Here is a 20888-nt window from a genome sequence, read left to right as displayed (position 1 = left end):
AAAAATCCAGGTGGGAGAACACTGGCAAGTTAATAAATGTGCAGATCAGAGCTGCACACGGATCACCTCTGCACAACATGTACATCTCATTCATATGACTGACTGCCTCTTAAGTCTGCCTGGGTGCTGGTAGTGACTTTTTGAGGGAATGCCTATTTAAACGTTTGCTCTGGTACAGCATAAATGTATTTAACGGAAAATAATTTATCTTCCTCTGTTTGGGTGAAAGACACACTCCCTGAATTGTTAACTTATTTAAAACAGAAACATTTAAATGTAATATACATGTATATTATTCCTTTGAATCATGAAATCACGAAAAACACACATCTCACACAGTTGTCAAAAGAAACGATTTATTTCTGCATAGGCACATTGCCATCGAAATGAAGAATAGACATATATGATTTAGAAAATCCCTGTGATTTGGAGCTCATCTCGTACACTGTGGATGAGAAGAAGGCAGATGCAAGTAGGGCTGGACACGCTGAGTAACCTGATAGTAAGACAGCTTAGGGTTTTCAGAGTGACCCACAGTGATTCCTATAATATAAACTGAAATTCATCCAGCCCGAGTACCAGAGACCTTGTGCCTGTAAATCCATTCATTGATGCACTGTATTACCTCACCACAGAGTAATACTGCGTGAGTAACTCCCACAAAAGAGACAGGGAATGGGCTTTCCAAGAAGGGAGTGCCCTCGGAAAGCACACAAACTAATGTGGGTATTCTCAAACCTTCCTCGTCGCAGTCCCACCCTGGACATAGTGAGGCGTAACCCCCTTTTGTAGGGTGAGGAGGGCTGGGGGGGGTTCACCTAAAAATTGCAGGGGCATGGTTTCTCCATGGACAAAAATATTTCTGTTGAAAAAAATAATAATAATAATAATAATTTGCAATTACAAGAAGGCAGTTATATACCCCTATACGTAATTATGTAACGTGTAGAATTACATGCGGAAATGCCCTCACATGGTTGGAAAAAGTAATTCATAAAGGTTTTCCTGGAGTATGTTTGGAAACGCACAAACGTCACAGCGTTGCAGCTAGCTCTGTTGAGCTTTCTGAATTCCTAAAAATCAAAAATCTACACACCTGAAGTTACAAATCTGCTGGAGCAGATTCACAACGTTGTGAATCAGGTGCATCATGTGAAAATATTTCTCACACATTTTCAATGTGAATATCCTGAAAAAAATACTCAACTGCATTTCTCAAGTTTGACAAAATGGTCTGCTCCAGAGAGAGGATAGGTTATTGAAGAAAATGCTCAAGTTTTAATTAGAGCCAGTGGAAATATGAAGCATTTTTATCCTAAATCGAATGGATGCACCTCAGAAATGTCCAAAGTGCAAATATGGAAGACAGAACCACTCAAGAGGCAGCTGTCCTTTCCAGTCGTGGCTGCTACCAGGAAGGGGTGTGGGGCGGAGGAGCACGGCCACCCAAATTGCCATGCGCACTTAGAAGCACACACACCACTCCTCCACTTGACGTGGAGGAAGCTGGCCCGCTTTATGAAGGCGGAAAAATAAAGGGATAATAACATACTTTTATTATCCCTTTTTTTTGTGCTTTTTGTCAGTGGAACGACGCTTCTCCACCCCTGATCAGGCCGCTCCTGATTATTCTCAGAATAGTTATGGACATTAACACAAAAGTCACTAATTCTAGAAATGTGTTGAACATTTTAACGGACAAGTTATGATATGATAATTAAAAAATGAAGTTCAGAAAAAAAGGACATTTTTTTTTTTTTTTACTCAACTTGCCAAATGTTACTAAAGATCTAAATGCATCACTTTGTAATATTTTAAATGCTCAGAGTGGATGCCTTCAGGGGATGCTCAATAAAGTGCACATCAAAGAAACTGCAAATCTGTGTTTGGTAATTTTTGTTGGGCAAAAATGTTTAGTTTAATAGAAAAGAATATAAATCTGATACTACTCAGGTCTTCCGTCTCTCACAGTAGAAGTAACTGAGATGCACTATCAATTTTACATCATCCTAGAGTAAACTGAATATATATCTTCCCACAAGGAACTGATGGCCACTGGTATTTTCAATCGGGATCCCATTAGGTGTTTCCTCAACAAATAAAGAAGCTCCTCAAACGCCGATGTTTGGATGTAGGCGCTCAGCTGCAAACAACATCTCTGGAATGTCAACTGGTTTCAAAAGCCTGTTGGACATTACAATGACCTGAAACAGAAAAAAATGATAAATGCATTAAAGTTTATATTTAGTAAGTATGTTAGGACTTTATGCTTAGTTACAGCAAATGGTTTAAGGATGACATAAGATCTAATAAGGGGTCTTTTCTATTTAAAAGAATATGGAGAATCTTAGCACTGGTGAGCTGCTGGACTTTTTTGAAGAACCTGCCTTTAAATTGTTTCTTTTGGTGTTACCCTGGCACTTTGCAATGTACTAGAAAGTCAGGTAAGGCAGTTCTGAATATATCGAGTGCAATGAAATGCTGGGGCTTGCTTCTATAATGACTATTAACTATTTCTTTAAGTTCACTTCATACAGTGCGTATGTCGTCTCAAAACATTGTAACATGTGTTATTGTTAATTAACTTAATGGTACTCAATTTACCAATATGAGAAAGATGTTAGCCAGAGTTAGCTTTACTCAAGCTCAAGCCTGTAACCTGTAAGTCAGAGCAAATGTTAGTAGGACAGCTTAAATCTCCTACTCAGTTAAAATACAGATGTTGCTCACTATTTAAGGTATAAAAAGATCTAACAAAGAACAAGATACTCTAGGCCACATATTATTGAAGAACCGTCTCCAGTCAGTCCTCGGTACTCTGATTCCAGGTCTCGGGCCCAGCTCTCCCCGTGCTGCTCCATCGCTCTTGTTCCAGTCTTCTTTCTTTTCCCCTGTTTTGGAGTGCCTTCTCCTTGCTTTTACTTCGTTCTCGCTGCTTTCGCCTCCATTTTTTGCGTGGTCTCGCCTAGCTTTTTGCCTCTTTTTTACTGTTTACCCCTGTTTTTTTCTGTGCCTGCTCCTTGCTTTTCCCTCATTTTCTCTGCTTTCTCCTTGCTTTCCCTCCGTTTTCTGTGTGCCTTCTACTTGCTTTTCCCTCTTTTTCACTGCTCTCTTCTTGTTTTTTCCCCAATTGTTTGTGTGTCTCTCCTTGCTTTTCTCTCATATTCCCTGCTCTTGCCTTCCCATTCCCCCCTGTTTTTGACTGCCTTCTCCCTGCTTTTCCCTTGTTTTCACTGCTTTCTCCTTGCTTTTTCCTCAGTTTGTGTGCTTTCTCCTTGCTTTTCCCTCCTTTTCACTGCTTTCTTCTTGCTTTGCCCCTGTTTTTTGTGTGCGTTCTCTTTGTGTTTCCCTCATTCTTACTCATTTGCTTCCCCGTTTTTTGTGTGCCTTCTCCTTGCTTTTCCCTAGTTTCCACTGCTTTCTCCTTGCTTCCCCCCTTTTTTTTAGTGTGCCATCTCCTTGCTTTCACCTCGTTTTCACTGCTTTCTCCTTGCTTTTTACCCAATTTTTTGTATACCTTTTCTTTGCTTTTCACTCATTCTCACTGCTTCTTCCTTGCTTTTTCCCTTGTTTTTTTGTGCTTACTCATTGCCTTTTCCTAGTTTTTACTGCTTTCTCCTTGCTTTTTCCACCTGTATTTTTAATGTGCCTTTGCCTTGCTTCTCCCTCGTTTTCACTGCTTCTCTGGGACCTGCAATTGCCTGGATACCCTGCCGGGTGATTAGGCCAACTTTACAAATCCTGATTGATTGATCGATTCCACTAACAAAGATGAACTCCTAACTTTTGAAGTGATCGTTCTATGTTTCCACAGGCAGGTTTTCTATTCCATTCCAACAATGTGCTCTCCTATTTTGTGGAAAGTTTACACAACTCTACCTTCTTATATATTTTGCTCAGCATTTATCAGCAACATTCAAATGAAGTCCTCAGATCCTAATGAGTGGGTTTACCTATCTATGCTGATAACACTAAACTCTACATCGGTTTCTGTCTAATAACCTTAACTCCTTTCAGTGATGGATACATCTGAACATGCTAGTCCTTACTTTTTTGATTACTGAAATCCTCACAATTCACCTTTCCAATCCCTCAAAAGCTTCATTCACAGCTGCCTCACTCATAGCGTCATGAGTCCTGAACTGACAGGCCAAGTTATCTCCAGATGGGAGCACAAGCAACCCCAGGCAAGACACGGTTCGGCCTACTTAAGCCTCATCTCTGAAATATAGCTTGAGCCATGCTGTACTGTGAGCACAGAACAAATCTGGGAATACCCATCACACTTAAGGTGTCTGTTAGAGCAAACAACAAGGCGATGAAAGGAATATTTGAACCTTGTTGGCAGTTTGGGCTGGACTGAATTGGAGCAGGACCAAGGTTGATTTACATATGGCTGGTCTAAGTCTAGCAAAGAACAGTGGGCTAAAACGATGGATTGGAATACAGTCCCAAATAATTACTAGGAGCTGAGATTAATTCAAGCATTACACTCACACGTTGTTGTTAGTCCCAGTGGCACTATTTCCCACACTCATATGGGTAGTGGAAGAGATCGTTTACCTCCAATGACATCACAGAAAGTGACAAAGCGCGACCATTTACTTCAATGGGGTATTATTTCCACAATAATTATTGAAAACTCTCAGATGTGGCTTCTTGATAAACAGTGACTGATAACAGGCGCCAAAAATGTAAAAAAAATTCCGCAAATCATTTGCAAAGATCGGCAGCAGTTTAATTAAATCATATAGATTTCAAACAAATGCACAAGAGTTACAACGCATTTCTCTGCTGACCCTAACAATTGTTTAATGGTGCCTAAAGGCTGTATACAAACAACTATATGGAAATGAAACTTCTAGAAGAGATACTAAAAGCAAAGACTGTGGAATAAATTTACATTCCAGGTTACAGAAGAATCGCTTTCAACAGTCTAGTAATTTTAGTTAGGTGAAGAGCATGTAGGTCAAGGTCAGGTGCCCTAGCAACAAAACATAAACGTATAATATGGAAATTACCACAGCAAATTACCGAAAGTGGCTAAACAAAGACGAGAAGAAAAAGCACAACCAAGCACACCAGCGCCACAGCCCAGCACACCAGCGCCACAGCCCAGCACACCAGCACAAAGAAATAATCTGTGGTATCTGATGTGGAACACAGTGTCTAGATGTGACAAGCAGATCTCTGTAGGGGCTGATTATTGGGGTCAAACAAAAGACAATGCGACTGGATGCCAATGATGAACAGAGGTGCAACAGAAGCACATTAATTATTACCAGAAATGTTATCACTCAGCATTTATTGGAGAACACCTCACAATGCACTGTCTTTTGAGGATTCAATGGCAGTTGCTATTGTTCCACACCTAAACAATACTTTTTGCAGAAATATATTGTCAAGGTAACTAGTTGTGACGTAAAGAATAGTAAGTCTATACTTCCCTATGTAAGCTTATTTTGACGATATAGTAGTAGTCGAAATTCTTCAGTCAGTAATCCTGCTGGATGATATTGAAAAATTGATATCATGGAAGCACAACCTAGACTGGTTTCTCAAAGCACTTAGCTGCTTTACCATCTTTTGTCCAAATAGGCTAAGGGTCCATATAATATGCATGTGGCAAGCTTGGATTTGTAAAGATAAGTGTAGAACAGGTCGGTAATGTTATCGAGAAAGGAGGACTAAAAGAGCATTGTTATATTTTGAGTAGTAATGTGCGCAGAATCTGTGTTAAATTCCCGAAGTGGAAATGTACTTACCTGAGAAATCATCAAACCTTAAGAATGGTGCATTTAAAAGCATTTTATGAATGACTTTCAAAAGCTTCAGTTAAAAATAAATATAAAACAATTGTATTTAAATCCTTAATAGGGAAAACCTACAAGTTAAATAAAAAAAAGGTATTAATCTTGGGCAGGTGGCCTGCACTTAGCCTTAACTGTCTAAACCAAGGTAATCCTGTGCAGTAAATCAAACACTTTAACATGAAAGGCGCGAGCACAAAATACCTCCTCGCACTCTGCCTAACTCCTTTACATTTCTGTAGCCCCGAATGTAACAACTTCAGACAAAGGCCAAGTGGCCATCACAGCTGTTGGGCAAAGCCCTCCATTGTCTGGGAATCTGCCTGGAGGAGTGACCTGACGCTGGGGTCACGCTACGGCAGAGCGGCAGCAGATAGGCTGCCAGCGCACTCCCGCGCTAATGTCCTCTAAACGGCGCGAGGCCTAGGCGCTAAGCACACTTACTTCCTTTCAAGCGCACACCAATCTTTCATGTTTCATTAATGCACTTTGCGCTTGGATTAACTTGTCCATCATTGGCGGGCAAGGACCCAGCTAATAATCCAGGTAGCAGCAAAGGATTTTGAAGTGCTCTTTGAACACCCCATGACAAAAGCGCTTGTACACGCCGTGCTCTTCGCGTGAGTACCAAGGGGGGGTAAAGTCCCATCAAAAAAGGCAGCTGAGCTTTTGCGGTATGTGTGAAATGTTCCGCGTCTCAGCTGAAATCGCAAGACAACATTACTCCTACAAAGGACTTTTTTTATCAGATCAAACTTGATTTCTAATCTCAGGAAGAATGTCTGCAAAAGTGGGTGTGAACATTCACTGCCAAAAGAGAAGTAAGGCTGTATAGCCATGGGGATTACATTAAAGACTTGTCAGGTGAAAACATTAAACAGGCGTTGATAAGTGTTTTGTAGGGTGAAGTAGGTTTCGAATACGCTAACATTATTTGAGAAGTAACTGCAGCTCCCTCAATATCCAGGCTTGTGCAACAGTAGCGTTTGAAAAAGGGATCTGTGTGCACTGCTTGGAGCTCCTGTAATACTGATGCAGCTCATGTTTACGTGAAGTGCAGAGCCAATCCCATAAAAATATAACTTAATAGACAGTTATTCAGTACAAATGCAGCTTTGTGTATTTCTGTTTGCGGGGCAAACAACGTGTGTTTTCGTTTGTTTCTTATGGTAAATATTAAGGTACCCAATCCGTGTTTTTTAGTCCATGGTTAGGGTCGAGAGTAACAGTGTGCGCACTTATCAGGAAGAGGTTTGGTTGTGTGCTCTATCATTTTCTATATGGTCTCTTGGCACTATGGCTAGGCACAGTATGGGGTTTAGGCAAAGTGACATTAACAGAATTGACGATAAGTTCTGTCAGTGCTTTAGGTGGTGCAAACCATAGGGACTGAATTAGTGGTTAGAAGCAAGGTGCGAGCTTAAGACACTCAAAAGGGTTCTGAGGGGAAGAGGGCAGGACAGAGGGCAAACAGTTTTGGCAAGGTAGCAGAGAATCCAGTCTCCATGACTTTGGACTGATTACGACCTTTGTGGAGGGGATTCCTCCGTCCCAAATGTGACCGATATCCCGTCCGCTGTGTTACAAGTTCCATAGGATATAATGGAACCTGTAATACGGCGGGTGGGATATCCGTCACATTTGGGACGGGGGAATGCCCTCCCCCAAGGTCGTAATCAGGCCCTTTATTTCTTGGATCATAGTGTTTCAACAGGTGACTTAGAAGTCCGTGCAGTGTTTTCCATATATACTTTCTCACTTATGCCTGCATCTGGTGACTCAATGAAGTAGCCATATGCTTCATGGAAGGTCATTGCCTTTAGTCATGATGCCTAGCCCTGTAACATGACTATGAAAAACTACAAGGAATTGAGATGGGGCTATGGCTCAAAGATTCTCTTACACTAACCTGTATACATTTAATAAAATGTAAAAAAAAAAAAACTTTCAGTGTGATAAGTACAGAACTTGTGGCAGCGTAGGTGCTGTTTAAAACTGTTATCCGTGTTGCTGCTTCCTACACTTTCTACAGCGGGCTTGTTCAGATTTATGGGCAACTACACATTTTTTTGTCAAATCTTATTGGTTTTCATCAAATAATCATGCTTACATGTCTCTGTTTTACCACCCTCTACGGTCATTCTCAGCTTAGAATGTAATGAATGTTGTTCCCTTTGCGATATAAGTTCCTGATAATCTACAGCAGAGGTACATCTCGATAAGAGATGAGTGTCGGGGTGTTCGTGTAATTACACAGTGTTTTGCTGTAATAGGGTAAGTACGTTAAAGCTGCAGTGGACAGTGTTCTGGATTTTCAGCTGCACCGTAATCAGGGCCGGCCTTTGCTCATCAAGCGCCCTGGGCAAAACCAAATTTGTCTCCCCTTCTAATTTTCTCCACCCTAGGCCCCCCCTCCTCACCCCCCCAAGCTGTTACACTTCTATTTTTAGGCTCTTTATTTAATAGCTTACACTGTGACACAACTTAACAGTGCTGTGTTTGTGTTATGTGTGAATGAGAAAAGCCTGCTCTGCTGCCTGGCGCTGGACCCATTATGTCAGCTCAGAGCCAGGACAGCCTCCTGAGGGTGACTGTTCTATAAAGGAATTCATGGGTAAAATATTCATTGCTGCTGTTCTAGCTGTAAGTACTACACCATGGAAAGGTCTGTGCAGTAGCACTCTCATTGCTCCGGAGATGGCCTCCACCCTTCCAGCTGAAGATGATCTTAGTGGGAGGACTTTTGTGTTCACAGGTCAGTCATGTCCTGTGTAACCTTAGGAGTGACCACAACCTGTGAACACAAATTTCCTCCTATTCCCCCTATTCAGGTGCTATACTGGAGGTAAGTGGCAGACGTAGGGGGGAGGAGTGAGAGGTGAGGGGAGAAAGGGATGGAGACAAGGGGAGTGGGGAGATTTATAGAGAAAATGAAAAGGCACTGGCAGCCTGCAATGCTAAAAGTAAAAGCAGGCAGGTAAATCAGCTCATTGAGTGTCCCTTGATCCTAGGCACCCTGGGCCCAGCTTGCCCATGCCCAAGGCCGGCCCTGACCGTAATGCTAGCATGAGCACAGCAACCAGTATCAATGTATGGAGTAACACTGTCAGTTCACATTTGCATTATAGAATTGACAAGAGACTAATCAAACTGCGCCATGAGAAAGGTTTGGTGTGCGAACTCAAACATGCTGGTGTTATGGTATATTGATTTGTATAGTGCACTAATCACCCTAGAGGGTATCTAGGCACCTGGGCAGGTGTATAGGTCCGTGGTCCCCCAGATGCTTATAAGAAGAGCCAGGTCTTCAGCTCCTTGCAGAACACAAGAAGTGAGGAGGAGGCTCTGATGTTTGGAGGGGGGTTGATCCATGTCTTGTGTGCGATGTAGGAGAATGCGCAACCTCAAGTTTTGCTTTTACAAACACGGGGAATGTGTGAGAGTGAGGCAGAGCATACATATCTGGTGGGTTAATGAAAGTCTATGCTGCTGTTTAGGTATTTTGGTCTTGTGTTGAGTAGGGCTTTGTATGTGTGTGTGACAAGTTTGAATTGCCCACCTTTGTAAATGGGGAGCCAGTGAAGCTTCCTGAGGTGCAGTGTGAGGTGGGTGCGGCATAAGAGGTCTAGTATGAGTCTTGCGGGGGTGTTCTGGATGGTCTGGAGTCTGTGTAGGAGTTTTTTGGAGATCCCAGCCTAGAGAGTGTGCCATAGTCCAGCCTGCTGGTGAAGAGTGCTTGTGTGACGGTCCGGTTCTGAGGCAACGTTTGAAATATTTTCACAGCATGCGTAGGAAGCCGTCATGTTGAGCTTGTTGTCTAGGATGATCCCCTAATGTGTTGCATGGTCTGTGGGTATTGGTCCTATCTCCGACAGCCACCACGTGGAGTACTATGGAGAGGTCTTGTTGCCGAAGACTAGCACTTCCATCTTGGCGGAGCTGAGCTGCAGTCAGTTGGTTTGCATTCAGTCTGCTACCATGGTCATGCAGTTGGTGAAGTTGATTCTGGAGGTGGTGGTTTTGTCCAACAGGGAAAGGATGAGTTGGGTGTCATCGGCGTAGGAGATGATGGCGATGTCTTGTGTTCGGATGATGTTGACGAGCGGTGTTATGTATATGTTGAAAAGGGTGGGGCTGAGGGACGATCCCTGTGGGACTCTGCATATCAATTTCTTGGTCTCTGATGTGAATGATGGCATCCTGACCGTTTGGGTTCTTCCTGTGAGGAAGGAGCAGATCCATTTGAGAGTAGATCCTTGTATGCCATTCTTGAGGAGTCTTCTGATGATGGTTTTATGGGAGACAGTGTTGAAGGCCGCAGAGGAGTTTGAAATGTGTTGTGATTTGCTTGTTGATGGCCTTCTCAATCACTTTGGCTGGAAAGGGAAGCAGGGAGCTGCGTCAGAAGTTGCTAAGTTGATATGTGTCAGCTGTGGTCTTCTTGAGGAGGGTATTGATTCCTGCAAATTTCTATTCATTCAGGAAAGAGGCAGACGTGATGGAGGTTGTTGGAAATAGCCCTTTCTGCAGGGTCACCCCCAAAGGTTTTGCCTTCCTCCTCCACTTTTCTGACCTCGATTTTGCTGGTGTTAGGACTTTGTGCACTTTACCACTGCTAACCAGTGTTAAAGTGCTTGTGCTCTCTCCCTTAATCATGGTAATATTGGCTTAAACCCACTTCGCGTATTAGATGTACTTATAAGTCCCTAGTAGGTCCACTTCATGTGCCTATGGCCTGTTAATTAAATACTACTTGTGGGCCGGCAGAAATTATTGTGTCCCCCACTTAAGTAGCCCTCTAAACATATGTCACCTTTGATGGAGGCTCTCGGCAACCCAGAGGGCAGGGTGTAATGTATTTAAAAGGCAGAACATGTACTTCTATGTTTTACTACCAAAGGCATTTTTCACTACAGCAAGGCTCATCTAGCTCATAGGATAACACTGGGATTACCTTATTACAACTTATAAGTGTAATTCACAACCTGAAAGAGATATGTTTTTCAAGTATAGTGTCCCTGGAATCACAATTTAAAATCACACATTAGGGTGAAGTTGGATTTAAAACTTTTATTTCGAAAATGTCAATTTTAGAAAGTTGGTATTTCCTTACTTCAGCCATTTGGTGCCTGCTGCCTGTCTCTGATCACTTGTCTGAGGTAGATGACAGCTGGGCTTTTGTGTATTCCTTCTATACAGCCACACACAATGGGAGCTTAGGTGTGAGCTGATGGGCCATTCTGAGCAGGATGGGAAGGAGGAGCTGGCACACCCTCATACTTGTACCTTAATAGGCTGAGTCATGTCCCCACACAAAGGGCTTTCATAATCCCCTGTAATGAGTCTGGAGCCAGGGCAGTAAGGGCAGAACCTTTGTGCACTTCAAAGGCCTGTCTCTGTAGTCTCCTCCACTCCAAAGGACAAACTAGGTATAATTACTGGACCTTGTGGATACTCTGCCAGAAAGGACTGCTATGCTGCTACAAGGACTGCCACTCTGCAGGACAGTTACTCTGCTGGACTCCTGCTTTGCTGACCTGCTGCCTGCTGCCCTCTTGCCTGGGAGTGAGAAGTACTGAACCTGCATCTCTCCATCCCAGAACCCAGAGTGACTCCAAGAGCCAGATGACTGGTCTCCTCATTGGGACATAAAAGTCTTCCAACCCACCTACATCTACACCTGGACTCTGACATCTGTCAGTCTACTATTCCAAGTGGTGCATCCCCAGTCCTGGACCCTTGGAAGTCGGCTTAGGGTGTTTGCTGTGCTGAAACAGCACATTGCTGTCGCTGCTCAGATCGGAAATGTAGCATCGCTCCTGCCTTGTGGATCAGAACGGGTACACCAGCCCCGTTGCCTGGATTAGAGTTGATTCATCACCTCTCGATTTCAGACTGACCTCATGCATCGCCTTTGGAACTGCTGCATCTTGGACCCGACGCATTGGCACTGTTGCGTGGAGAAAAACTGACGCATCTTCGCTACTGCATGGGAAGGATCGATGCACCACCACCACTGAGGGGATTAACACTGACGCATCACTTCAGATCACCCCTTCCCCCCCACATCTTCGACGTCAATGCAACCAGGATTAAACTACTTTTGTTCAGAGGACCTCACTGGGTCACTATAGCCAGCCAATGCTCCTTCACGGTCGGACTGAACTTTTGGCTTTGTCCCCGTCTGGCACAACTAGATATCCCAGGTTGACCCTTCTTGTTTCTAAGTGCTATTTCACAGTTTAGTCTTTAAAAATTCATATCTCAAGTTCTACTAATTGGATTTTTGTCATTTTGGTCCTGTTTTATTTATTAAATTACATTCTATTGTTCTAACCAGGTTTGGAATATTTTTGTGTGGTGTGTTCACTGTTTTAAGCGTTGCATAAATACTTTACACATTGCCTCTAAAGTTACGCCTGACGTCCCTGTGCCAAACTACCAGAAGGTGAGTACAGGTTAATGTAGGTGTGTTTGTGACTTACCCTGACTATGATTGTGGTTCCTGCTTGATCAGGGTGCACACCTCTGTCAACCAGAAACCCATTTGTAACGGAAATGATGTTGATTGATGATGTTCCCAGGTTGTAGATGTAGAAGCATGGGTTCGTTGGGGCTCCTGAGTAGATGCTCTGCATGATTGCCAATGTCTTGTTTCTGGTGAGGGCTGTCTATTCAGTCAAGTGGCCATCTTTGTTGGTGGTGGATAGGTTAGCAATGTGTTCTCTAGGGTTGGGTTGGTGCACAAAGTTGCTGCAGAAAGTTTACAATTTTGCTGTGGAAGAAGTTGGATAGGTTGTCACAGAGTTGCTGGGAGGCAGCGATGTTGGTAACAGTGGCTGAGGGAGAAGTGAAATCCTTAACGATTGAGGAGATCTCCTTGCAGCTGTTGGAGCTTCCTTCGATGTGGTCCACTAGTGTTTTTTTCTTGGTGTCTTTTATTTGCTGGTTATAGCATCTGAGTACAGCCTTGTAGGTAGTTCTGTTGGTGGTGTTGTGGCTGGTTCTCCATTTCCTTTCTAGCTGTTTACAATGTTGTTTGTTTCTTGGAAGCCTTCTGTGTACCAGCTTGCCTGCTTTTATGATCTACTATGCTTGTTGGGTTTGATGGGTATGAGGGAGTCTGCACAGTTAGCGTTTGTTCGCTCACTCTGTTAATAAACTACCTCTTGGCATTTAAGTGATTGTCTTGTGTTTTTTTCATCTGGTGGAGTAAGAATATAGAATATTAGTAAAATCAATAAAACCGGTATTGGCTAATGGTAGACCTCATGTATGGTGGTAAGACACAACATGCTCAGCCTATGAAGCTTCTTGCTTTTTTTAATCGACCATGTTGAGTCCTACTAACATTGATGATACATATTTTTTTAGAATCAATAGCTTCATGGATTCTCTTCTGTCATAGAGAGTCTACACTATAAAAAGGAGAAATTAAATAATGTCATCAATATATTAGTGAATCTAAAGGCCTTGCTGGATTTCAAAACACTGTGACTCAGTCCTATTTTTCAGCACAGTAGGCCTCAGCTAGTGAGGTCAGCATAGTGCTGGACCTGTCACTGCAATATGGGAATAAAAGTGAATGGGGTAAGTGGGCCAAGAAATAGGAAGGTAAGGGAGTGAACTTGTGTACAGTAATGTAGCAAAGTAAAACTTCTAAAGATGTATTGGTGTTGAACAGAACGGTTCATTTTTCATACAGCACTTAAAAACACTATTTTCTAAGGGCTTGCTATTTTGAGATAGGCCCATTGAGACATAAAGAGGTAAAGTGATTTGCCCAGGCTCACACTAATCTTTTTTTAATTAAATAGTTATTGCGAAAGTCAACAACAAGAAACACAGGACTCACGTACATACAACCTTAATAGGAGAACGCTGTGGATGACATGCCAGGTTATTATTGAGCTCATACATGGCTAGAAAGGCCTAGAAATACATTTCAGTTACACAATACTATTCGTTGGGGAGGTGGAAAGCAGGAAAAAATACATGATAGATGTTAAAAATACAGTATGTTACTTCATATAACCGGGCAGACATCTGGAAACAGCCTTGCAAACTGATCTGCCGCTCGGACGGGCATGTGAAGGTTTTCCACTGTGTGGCAGTTTATTTTAAATTGTAGGTGTATTTATACAGCGCTTACGACTGATGATTCACCCCCAAGTACACTCTCAGGGGTTCCCAAACGTCTTTCAGCCTTGCAGTTCAGTGTGTACTTCCACAGTTTTGACACAATAAGCAGTACCCCAATTTACCTGACACTGTGTTATCATCTTTCTGATACAGTCTGTGTATGGTTTGTAAAATTTGGAGATCCAGACACATGTAGCAGTGGTAAGCTGTGTCTTGGTGGAAACTCAGGAACGTCTGCAGGAAACCTGAGCCATAACATTGAGGTTGCATGTCTGATTCTTTAGTAGGCAAACATATCTAAAGTAGGCATCCTTCGAAATGTTTAAGGGACAGAAATGTGCCCTCTCTAAATAAATGCCCAGATTATTCTGGCCTTGTGCATACTATTTATGATTCATGTTTCAAGTGAAGGTGAAAAGGCTCAGGGCTGGTGAATAGAGACAGTCCAAACCAGCCTTCCTGGCCATGGACCCTACAGACCAGCACGTACAACTGTACAGGTCTGGCTAAGTTACAGGTAATTATAGTGTCTACACCTGGTCCCTTTCAATATAAAGATGAGGGGCTAGTGGCCATGTTCAGCCATGGTCAACCCAATAAGTGGCATAGTGGACCCGGGCAGCAAGTAAGTAATTGTAATCGTATTTATATAGCGCTTACTACCCCTGACGAGGCGTCGAAGCGCTTTTCGATGAGTAGCACGCTACTCCGGTACCCAACAAGAATTAGTGATGGATTAGTAAGTGACAGGATTACACTATTCTTTTTCAGTGGGGAAGCTGGGATAAGAAATCAAGTATGGTTTATCCAAATTTGGTAACCAAGTCACCTGTCTGTAAGCAGTGAGAAAATGAAATGAGACATACCATTCAGGGAAACCTAAAGAACACATAGAGACATTTACAAGAAAATATTTTTTGTGTGGATCTTGTGCGCCTCTTGAAATATGTTTTGGGATTTTTGGGTGGGATATAGCCTGGAAACTAGTGAACCACTGAAATATAAGAAAAGTGACCAGCAGTAGGTGACTGACATGATGAGGTAAATATGTAGCCTCTGCCACGTTGTAAGAAAGGGAATGCAAATCAGTGTTTTACCATTTTACCGGTTTAAAAATATAGATAATAGAGAAAGGACCAAAAAGTATTTATTCCAAGTCAAAATGAACAGTATACTGGTTTCACACAATATTTGCCATTTATATAAGCAGAGCGTAGCTTCGGGGGCTGTTTGGGGAGTTACAACCCCCTAATAAATGTATTTTGTGATAACTAGTTGAGTACAGTGGCTTTCAGTCAGGTATGGTGAGGTGTCTGTTCGATTTCACCAAGAATTTTTACATACACAGATTAAAAACCACATACTCGCTGTTTGGAAAAAGTATGAAAAAAATGTTAGTTATTTCATAAAATAATGTGTTTTTTCTCACTTAGTACCTCTAACGATCCACATTACTCTCCTTTTACACTGCCCCCTAAGCCCCTCTCATGCCGACCTGCTTGTCATATAATGAATTTCAACATTATAGAATATATTTACTAGGATTTTGTGCACTGTTTGCGCCACAAAAGTGATGCTAATCAACTCAAAACCATTTTTTTCCCAATTTACTTTCCAGCACAAAAACATGTTTTTTTCACTTCAAAGTAATACAAAACAGGCCATAGAGCTGCTTTGCATTACTTCGCGCCCAGGGGGCATTTGATTGGTCCTCCCATGCAACCACCCATGGTTTTTGACACGAAACCTTATTTACTAAAAAAAAAAAAAAAAAAAAAAAAATTTAGTTTGCATCAAAAAATAACGCCCATTTTAAATAGGCACTATCAAGTAGAATTTCTTTTAGTTCTCTTTCTTTTCCGACTTTACAGAACACGCACAAAATAGGAAAAGTTTTAATTTTAGTGTAAGCATTGAGTTTTGTACTGAAAGGGTGACCGTCTTGTACAAAAACTATGCTAGGCTCAGGCAGATACCCTTGTGCGACCGTGCAAGGTGTGTGGGTGGAGCATGGCTGCCTGACGGTGCGCTGCGCAAGGGAGAGGGGAGGAGAGTTCCATATCTCCGTAAATACAGCGCTCTTCTGCTGCCTTCTTCTCACGCAGCGCTTTTGGCGACTGCGCTGCGTGTGAATTTGGTAAACAGGCCCTTATGTGCCAGCGTGATTATTGGGAAATCTGAAGCTTACACTCCCCATTTTTAGTGACCAAGCCCCTGCATATAAGAAAGGAATCGAACAGTTCTGCTTTTCAAATGAGAAGTCTGCGTTTGAGGCAACATCGTTTTGTCTGCGTGAGTAGAAGAAAAGTGCAACACTGGCTTGCCTTGTTTAGTGGTTATACATCAATTTAGATCTGTTGCTACAATATCTATGACTCGCGTTAATGATTTATAAGCAGTATGTGTCCTACGTAGGGTCTCAGAATTTCCATGAGATGGATTTGTGTAAAATCTGTTTGGCCGATTCCGCATTGAACAGCAAAAACAGTGCCTCTTTTTTTTTTGCACCAGTGCAACGTTTCCGTGATATGAAGTCAGGTATTAAAAGCGTCTTATCTCATTACACTGGAGTGGCAAAAACGTCCACGGCGAGAAAAGAAGTAAGTTGGAAAGATAAACAGACGGAAATGACAAAGATGTCGCTAGCACAGCCTTATCAGCGACGACTCCAAGCAGCGTAGTAAGCGTGCCCCGAGTTCCCCAAATTCCATTGTGGTGAGCAGAAGCGACACCGTCCAAGGCTTAGCGCCGAGCCCTGCTGCTAAGTGCTCCCATTTCCTAAATCGGTATCCCCTTGGGTCACACTTGGCTGTGATACTGATGAATGAATCAAAGGTGTCAGCGTCATCCGGACTGGGTATCACCGTCAGGCGCTTCGGATAATGGACGGCTCGCTCTCGCTGCAGCCAGATTAGTGTAACACCCTGCAGACTGACGTCGGCGTCAGGAAATGGCCGCCTCCTTATTGTTCCTGTGACTTGAGTGCCCATGGCATTCCCCAAAACCCTCCTGGGATCCTGGAAGTCACCGCAGGGGTGTGAAGGGTGCAGACGAGGTGCGTGAGGTGTCTGTCGACTTCAGGGTCTGACCACACCCCTGGGCCGCATCCGCTAAAATAGATTACCTGGACCGAGGCCTACCTACGCGTGGTGCCTAAAATGGAATTCATGCAGTACCGTGAAACAGTCACCCCAAAAGCGAACATTCCACGTTCCCCTGCTCACGCCGCAAAACACTGTTTACCACTCGTGTGAATATTTGCTAGAGGAGTCGCGTGAATGCCCCAACGAATCCGTAAATCGTTTTAAAAAGAGGACAGATGAACTATCAGAATAAATAGACAGGACCACCGTGGACTTAAAGGGCTCGCGGAGATACGGAACTGCAGGGCAAGCAGTGCACTGGAGGTGAATAGGAGCCCTGCGACCTCGTGCCTGGTGACTACTGGGCGGGCACCGGAAGGGCTGCCAGCCTCGCTGAGGGAGGCGGAGAACGACTTAAGTGACACTCAACCACGCTGAAATATCACCTCTAGAGTAACAACTGCTGCTGCTTGCAGCGCTTCAAAGCTATCCGTACCATCAAGCGCAACGTCAGCACGATGCAACAATTTTTACTAATTTTCTTGAATTATTTGTTTTGATTTAAGACAGTTTTTTTCCTTCAGCAGCTTCTGTTCGCTCCCCTTTCGGTATGCATGTCTAATCCTCTTCGGGCCGCGGGGGCGGCCTGCCCGTGAACCTTAGCTTCTACTGCATTAAAGGCTTTAGGGCCTCTCCCCTGCCGGTTTAAGGCCGCTTTACTGCTCAGGATCACATTCCTTCTTATTAGTACCACTAAGAAAATCATGTTTTAAAGCTTTGCTGTGCGTTACACCTTGCTGCCTGCAGAACCAATCTTTCATGTAAACACTCAACAGCGCCTTTCATATTATCGAGGGTGTCTAGGGCTGAGTGACCTCCCTGCCAGAGCGGCACGAGGCATCCCCGATCTGTTTCTCACTCAATCACAGCATCTCAGCTCACAAGAAATACACTAAATATTCTGATTTGTGGACCCTTTATAAAGCACTGGTATCCCTTATAACCAGAATAAAGGGCTATGTGTCGAGAAAGGGCGCGTTTTCCATATAGCATTAGACAGGATACAGGGTCTTCGAGATCAGTGAACCGATGTATCAACTAGAGAGATATGTGTTTGGCCCAATGGAGGCTCGAATCCAAGCGGGTCCACTCAGACTTTCATCCTTCTGAGTTAGATAACATGAGTGCCATTGCGCTGGGTAACAAACATCTGTTCCTGGCAATATTGCCAAAAGACAAAGCAAGGGTTAATATGTGCTCTACAATACCCCAGTTACGTTATGTTCATTAATAAATACATTCGCCAAGCTATTAGGCTATTGGATTCCCTGCGAAGGTCCTCAAGGGTAGGTCGCTCCCCCTGCCGCTGCAGCTCCTCCAAGTTCCCGAGTTCCTGTGTTCCTGAGACCCACCTAACTGTAAGTACCCCCCTCCTCCCAGCCCCTCGCCCTGCCCCGCGCCACTCACCTTCTCTCCTGCTCCTGCTTCTTTTCCTCCTCTCTGTCTCTTCCTCCTCGCTCCCCCTCTGCAATCTTCTTCTGTGTTCTTCTGTTCTTCTCTTCTGTTCTTCTGTTCTTCCCTTCTGTTCTTCTGTGTTCTTCCGGTCTTCTGTGTTCTTCTTCTCTGTTCTTCTCGGTGCTTCTGTGATGTTCTTCTCTGTTCTTCTCTGTTCTTCTCTGTTCTTCTCCTCTTCCGATCTTCTGTTCTTCTGTTCTTCTGTTCTTCTGTTCTTCTGTCTTCTGTTCTTCTGGTCTTCTGTCTTCTGCTCTTCCGTCTTCTGTTCTTCTGTCTTCTGTTCTTCTGTCTTCTGTTCTCCTGTCTTCGGCTCTTCTACCTCCTCCGTCTTCTTCCCCCGAGCCTGCCCTCCTGCTCCTTCCTCATCCCCCTCCCTCACTCGCCTCCCCCTCTCTCACCCCTAGCTAACCCGTTCGCTATCTACCTCCCTCACTCCTCCTATCTTCCTATCTCTCTAGCTCCCTATCTCACTATCTAACTCCCCCACTCTCCACCTCCTCCTACCTACCTATCTGTCTATCTATCTATTTCCCTATCTATCGACTTCTCTATCTATTTTCTCTATCTATTTCTCTATCTCTCCCCCCCTCCCGCCACCCCCTCTACTACCTATCTCCCTATCCTCTCACTCTACCTCTCTCCCTCACCCACCTCTACAACCCCCCCTCCCCTATCTTCACAACCCTACTCCTATCTCTCTCCCTAATCTCCAAACCTCCTAACACTCACCCTCCTCCACCCTAAACCCCCTCCCCCAGCTCCTCTCACTCTACCTGTCCCCCCCCTCCCTCGTGCTTTCCCGCCGCGACCTCCTGCACGCCCCCGCCCCCCAGCTCCCATTCGCCCCCAGCTGACCCCTCCCCCCCCCTCCTACCTCTTATGGCGGCCGCTGCGCGACAGTGGTAGCGACCCTTGACCCAAGGGTAGGTCGCTCCCCCTGCCGCTGCAGCTCCTCCAAGTTCCCGAGTTCCTGTGTTCCTGAGACCCACCTAACTGTAAGTACCCCCCTCCTCCCAGCCCCTCGCCCTGCCCCGCGCCACTCACCTTCTCTCCTGCTCCTGCTTCTTTTCCTCCTCTCTGTCTCTTCCTCCTCGCTCCCCCTCTGCAATCTTCTTCTGTGTTCTTCTGTTCTTCTCTTCTGTTCTTCTGTTCTTCCCTTCTGTTCTTCTGTGTTCTTCCGGTCTTCTGTGTTCTTCTTCTCTGTTCTTCTCGGTGCTTCTGTGTTGTTCTTCTCTGTTCTTCTCTGTTCTTCTCTGTTCTTCTCTGTTCTTCTCCTCTTCCGATCTTCTGTTCTTCTGTTCTTCTGTTCTTCTGTCTTCTGTTCTTCTGGTCTTCTGTCTTCTGCTCTTCCGTCTTCTGTTCTTCTGTCTTCTGTTCTTCTGTCTTCTGTTCTCCTGTCTTCGGCTCTTCTACCTCCTCCGTCTTCTTCCCCCGAGCCTGCCCTCCTGCTCCTTCCTCATCCCCCTCCCTCACTCGCCTCCCCCTCTCTCACCCCTAGCTAACCCGTTCGCTATCTACCTCCCTCACTCCTCCTATCTTCTTATCTCTCTAGCTCCCTATCTCACTATCTAACTCCCCCACTCTCCACCTCCTCCTACCTACCTATCTGTCTATCTATCTATTTCCCTATCTATCGACTTCTCTATCTATTTTCTCTATCTATTTCTCTATCTCTCCCCCCTCCCGCCACCCCCTCTACTACCTATCTCCCTATCCTCTCACTCTACCTCTCTCCCTCACCCACCTCTACAACCCCCCCTCCCCTATCTTCACAACCCTACTCCTATCTCTCTCCCTAATCTCCAAACCTCCTAACACTCACCCTCCTCCACCCTAAACCCCCTCCCCCAGCTCCTCTCACTCTACCTGTCCCCCCCTCCCTCGCGCTTTCCGCCGCGACCTCCTGCACGCCCCCGCCCCCCAGCTCCCATTCGCCCCCAGCTGACCCCTCCCCCCCCCTCCTACCTCTTATGGCGGCCGCTGCGCGACAGTGGTAGCGACCCTTGACCCAAGGGTAGGTCGCTCCCCCTGCCGCTGCAGCTCCTCCAAGTTCCCGAGTTCCTGTGTTCCTGAGACCCACCTAACTGTAAGTACCCCCCTCCTCCCAGCCCCTCGCCCTGCCCCGCGCCACTCACCTTCTCTCCTGCTCCTGCTTCTTTTCCTCCTCTCTGTCTCTTCCTCCTCGCTCCCCCTCTGCAATCTTCTTCTGTGTTCTTCTGTTCTTCTCTTCTGTTCTTCTGTTCTTCCCTTCTGTTCTTCTGTGTTCTTCCGGTCTTCTGTGTTCTTCTTCTCTGTTCTTCTCGGTGCTTCTGTGTTGTTCTTCTCTGTTCTTCTCTGT

At 44.6% G+C, this 20888-nt stretch overlaps 1 protein-coding gene across 1 annotated transcript in view; it reads right to left on the bottom strand.

Moving 5' to 3' along the window:
* Positions 1-339: 339 nt before the first annotated feature.
* The window catches only part of SCFD2 (sec1 family domain containing 2), a 1619339-nt gene continuing 1598790 nt past the window's right edge, over positions 340-20888 (bottom strand). Inside the window, exon 9 of the mRNA XM_069201324.1 lies at positions 340-2204. Within this exon, the coding sequence (XP_069057425.1) occupies positions 2112-2204 (93 nt within the window). The 3' untranslated portion in view covers positions 340-2111. The remainder of the gene's footprint in view (positions 2205-20888) is intronic.

Source organism: Pleurodeles waltl, chromosome 1_2 (assembly GCF_031143425.1).
Source record: "Pleurodeles waltl isolate 20211129_DDA chromosome 1_2, aPleWal1.hap1.20221129, whole genome shotgun sequence".
NCBI lineage: Eukaryota > Metazoa > Chordata > Amphibia > Caudata > Salamandridae > Pleurodeles > Pleurodeles waltl.
The sequence above is the reverse complement of the archived record's forward strand: the minus strand, read 5'-3'. Positions and strand labels throughout refer to the sequence as shown.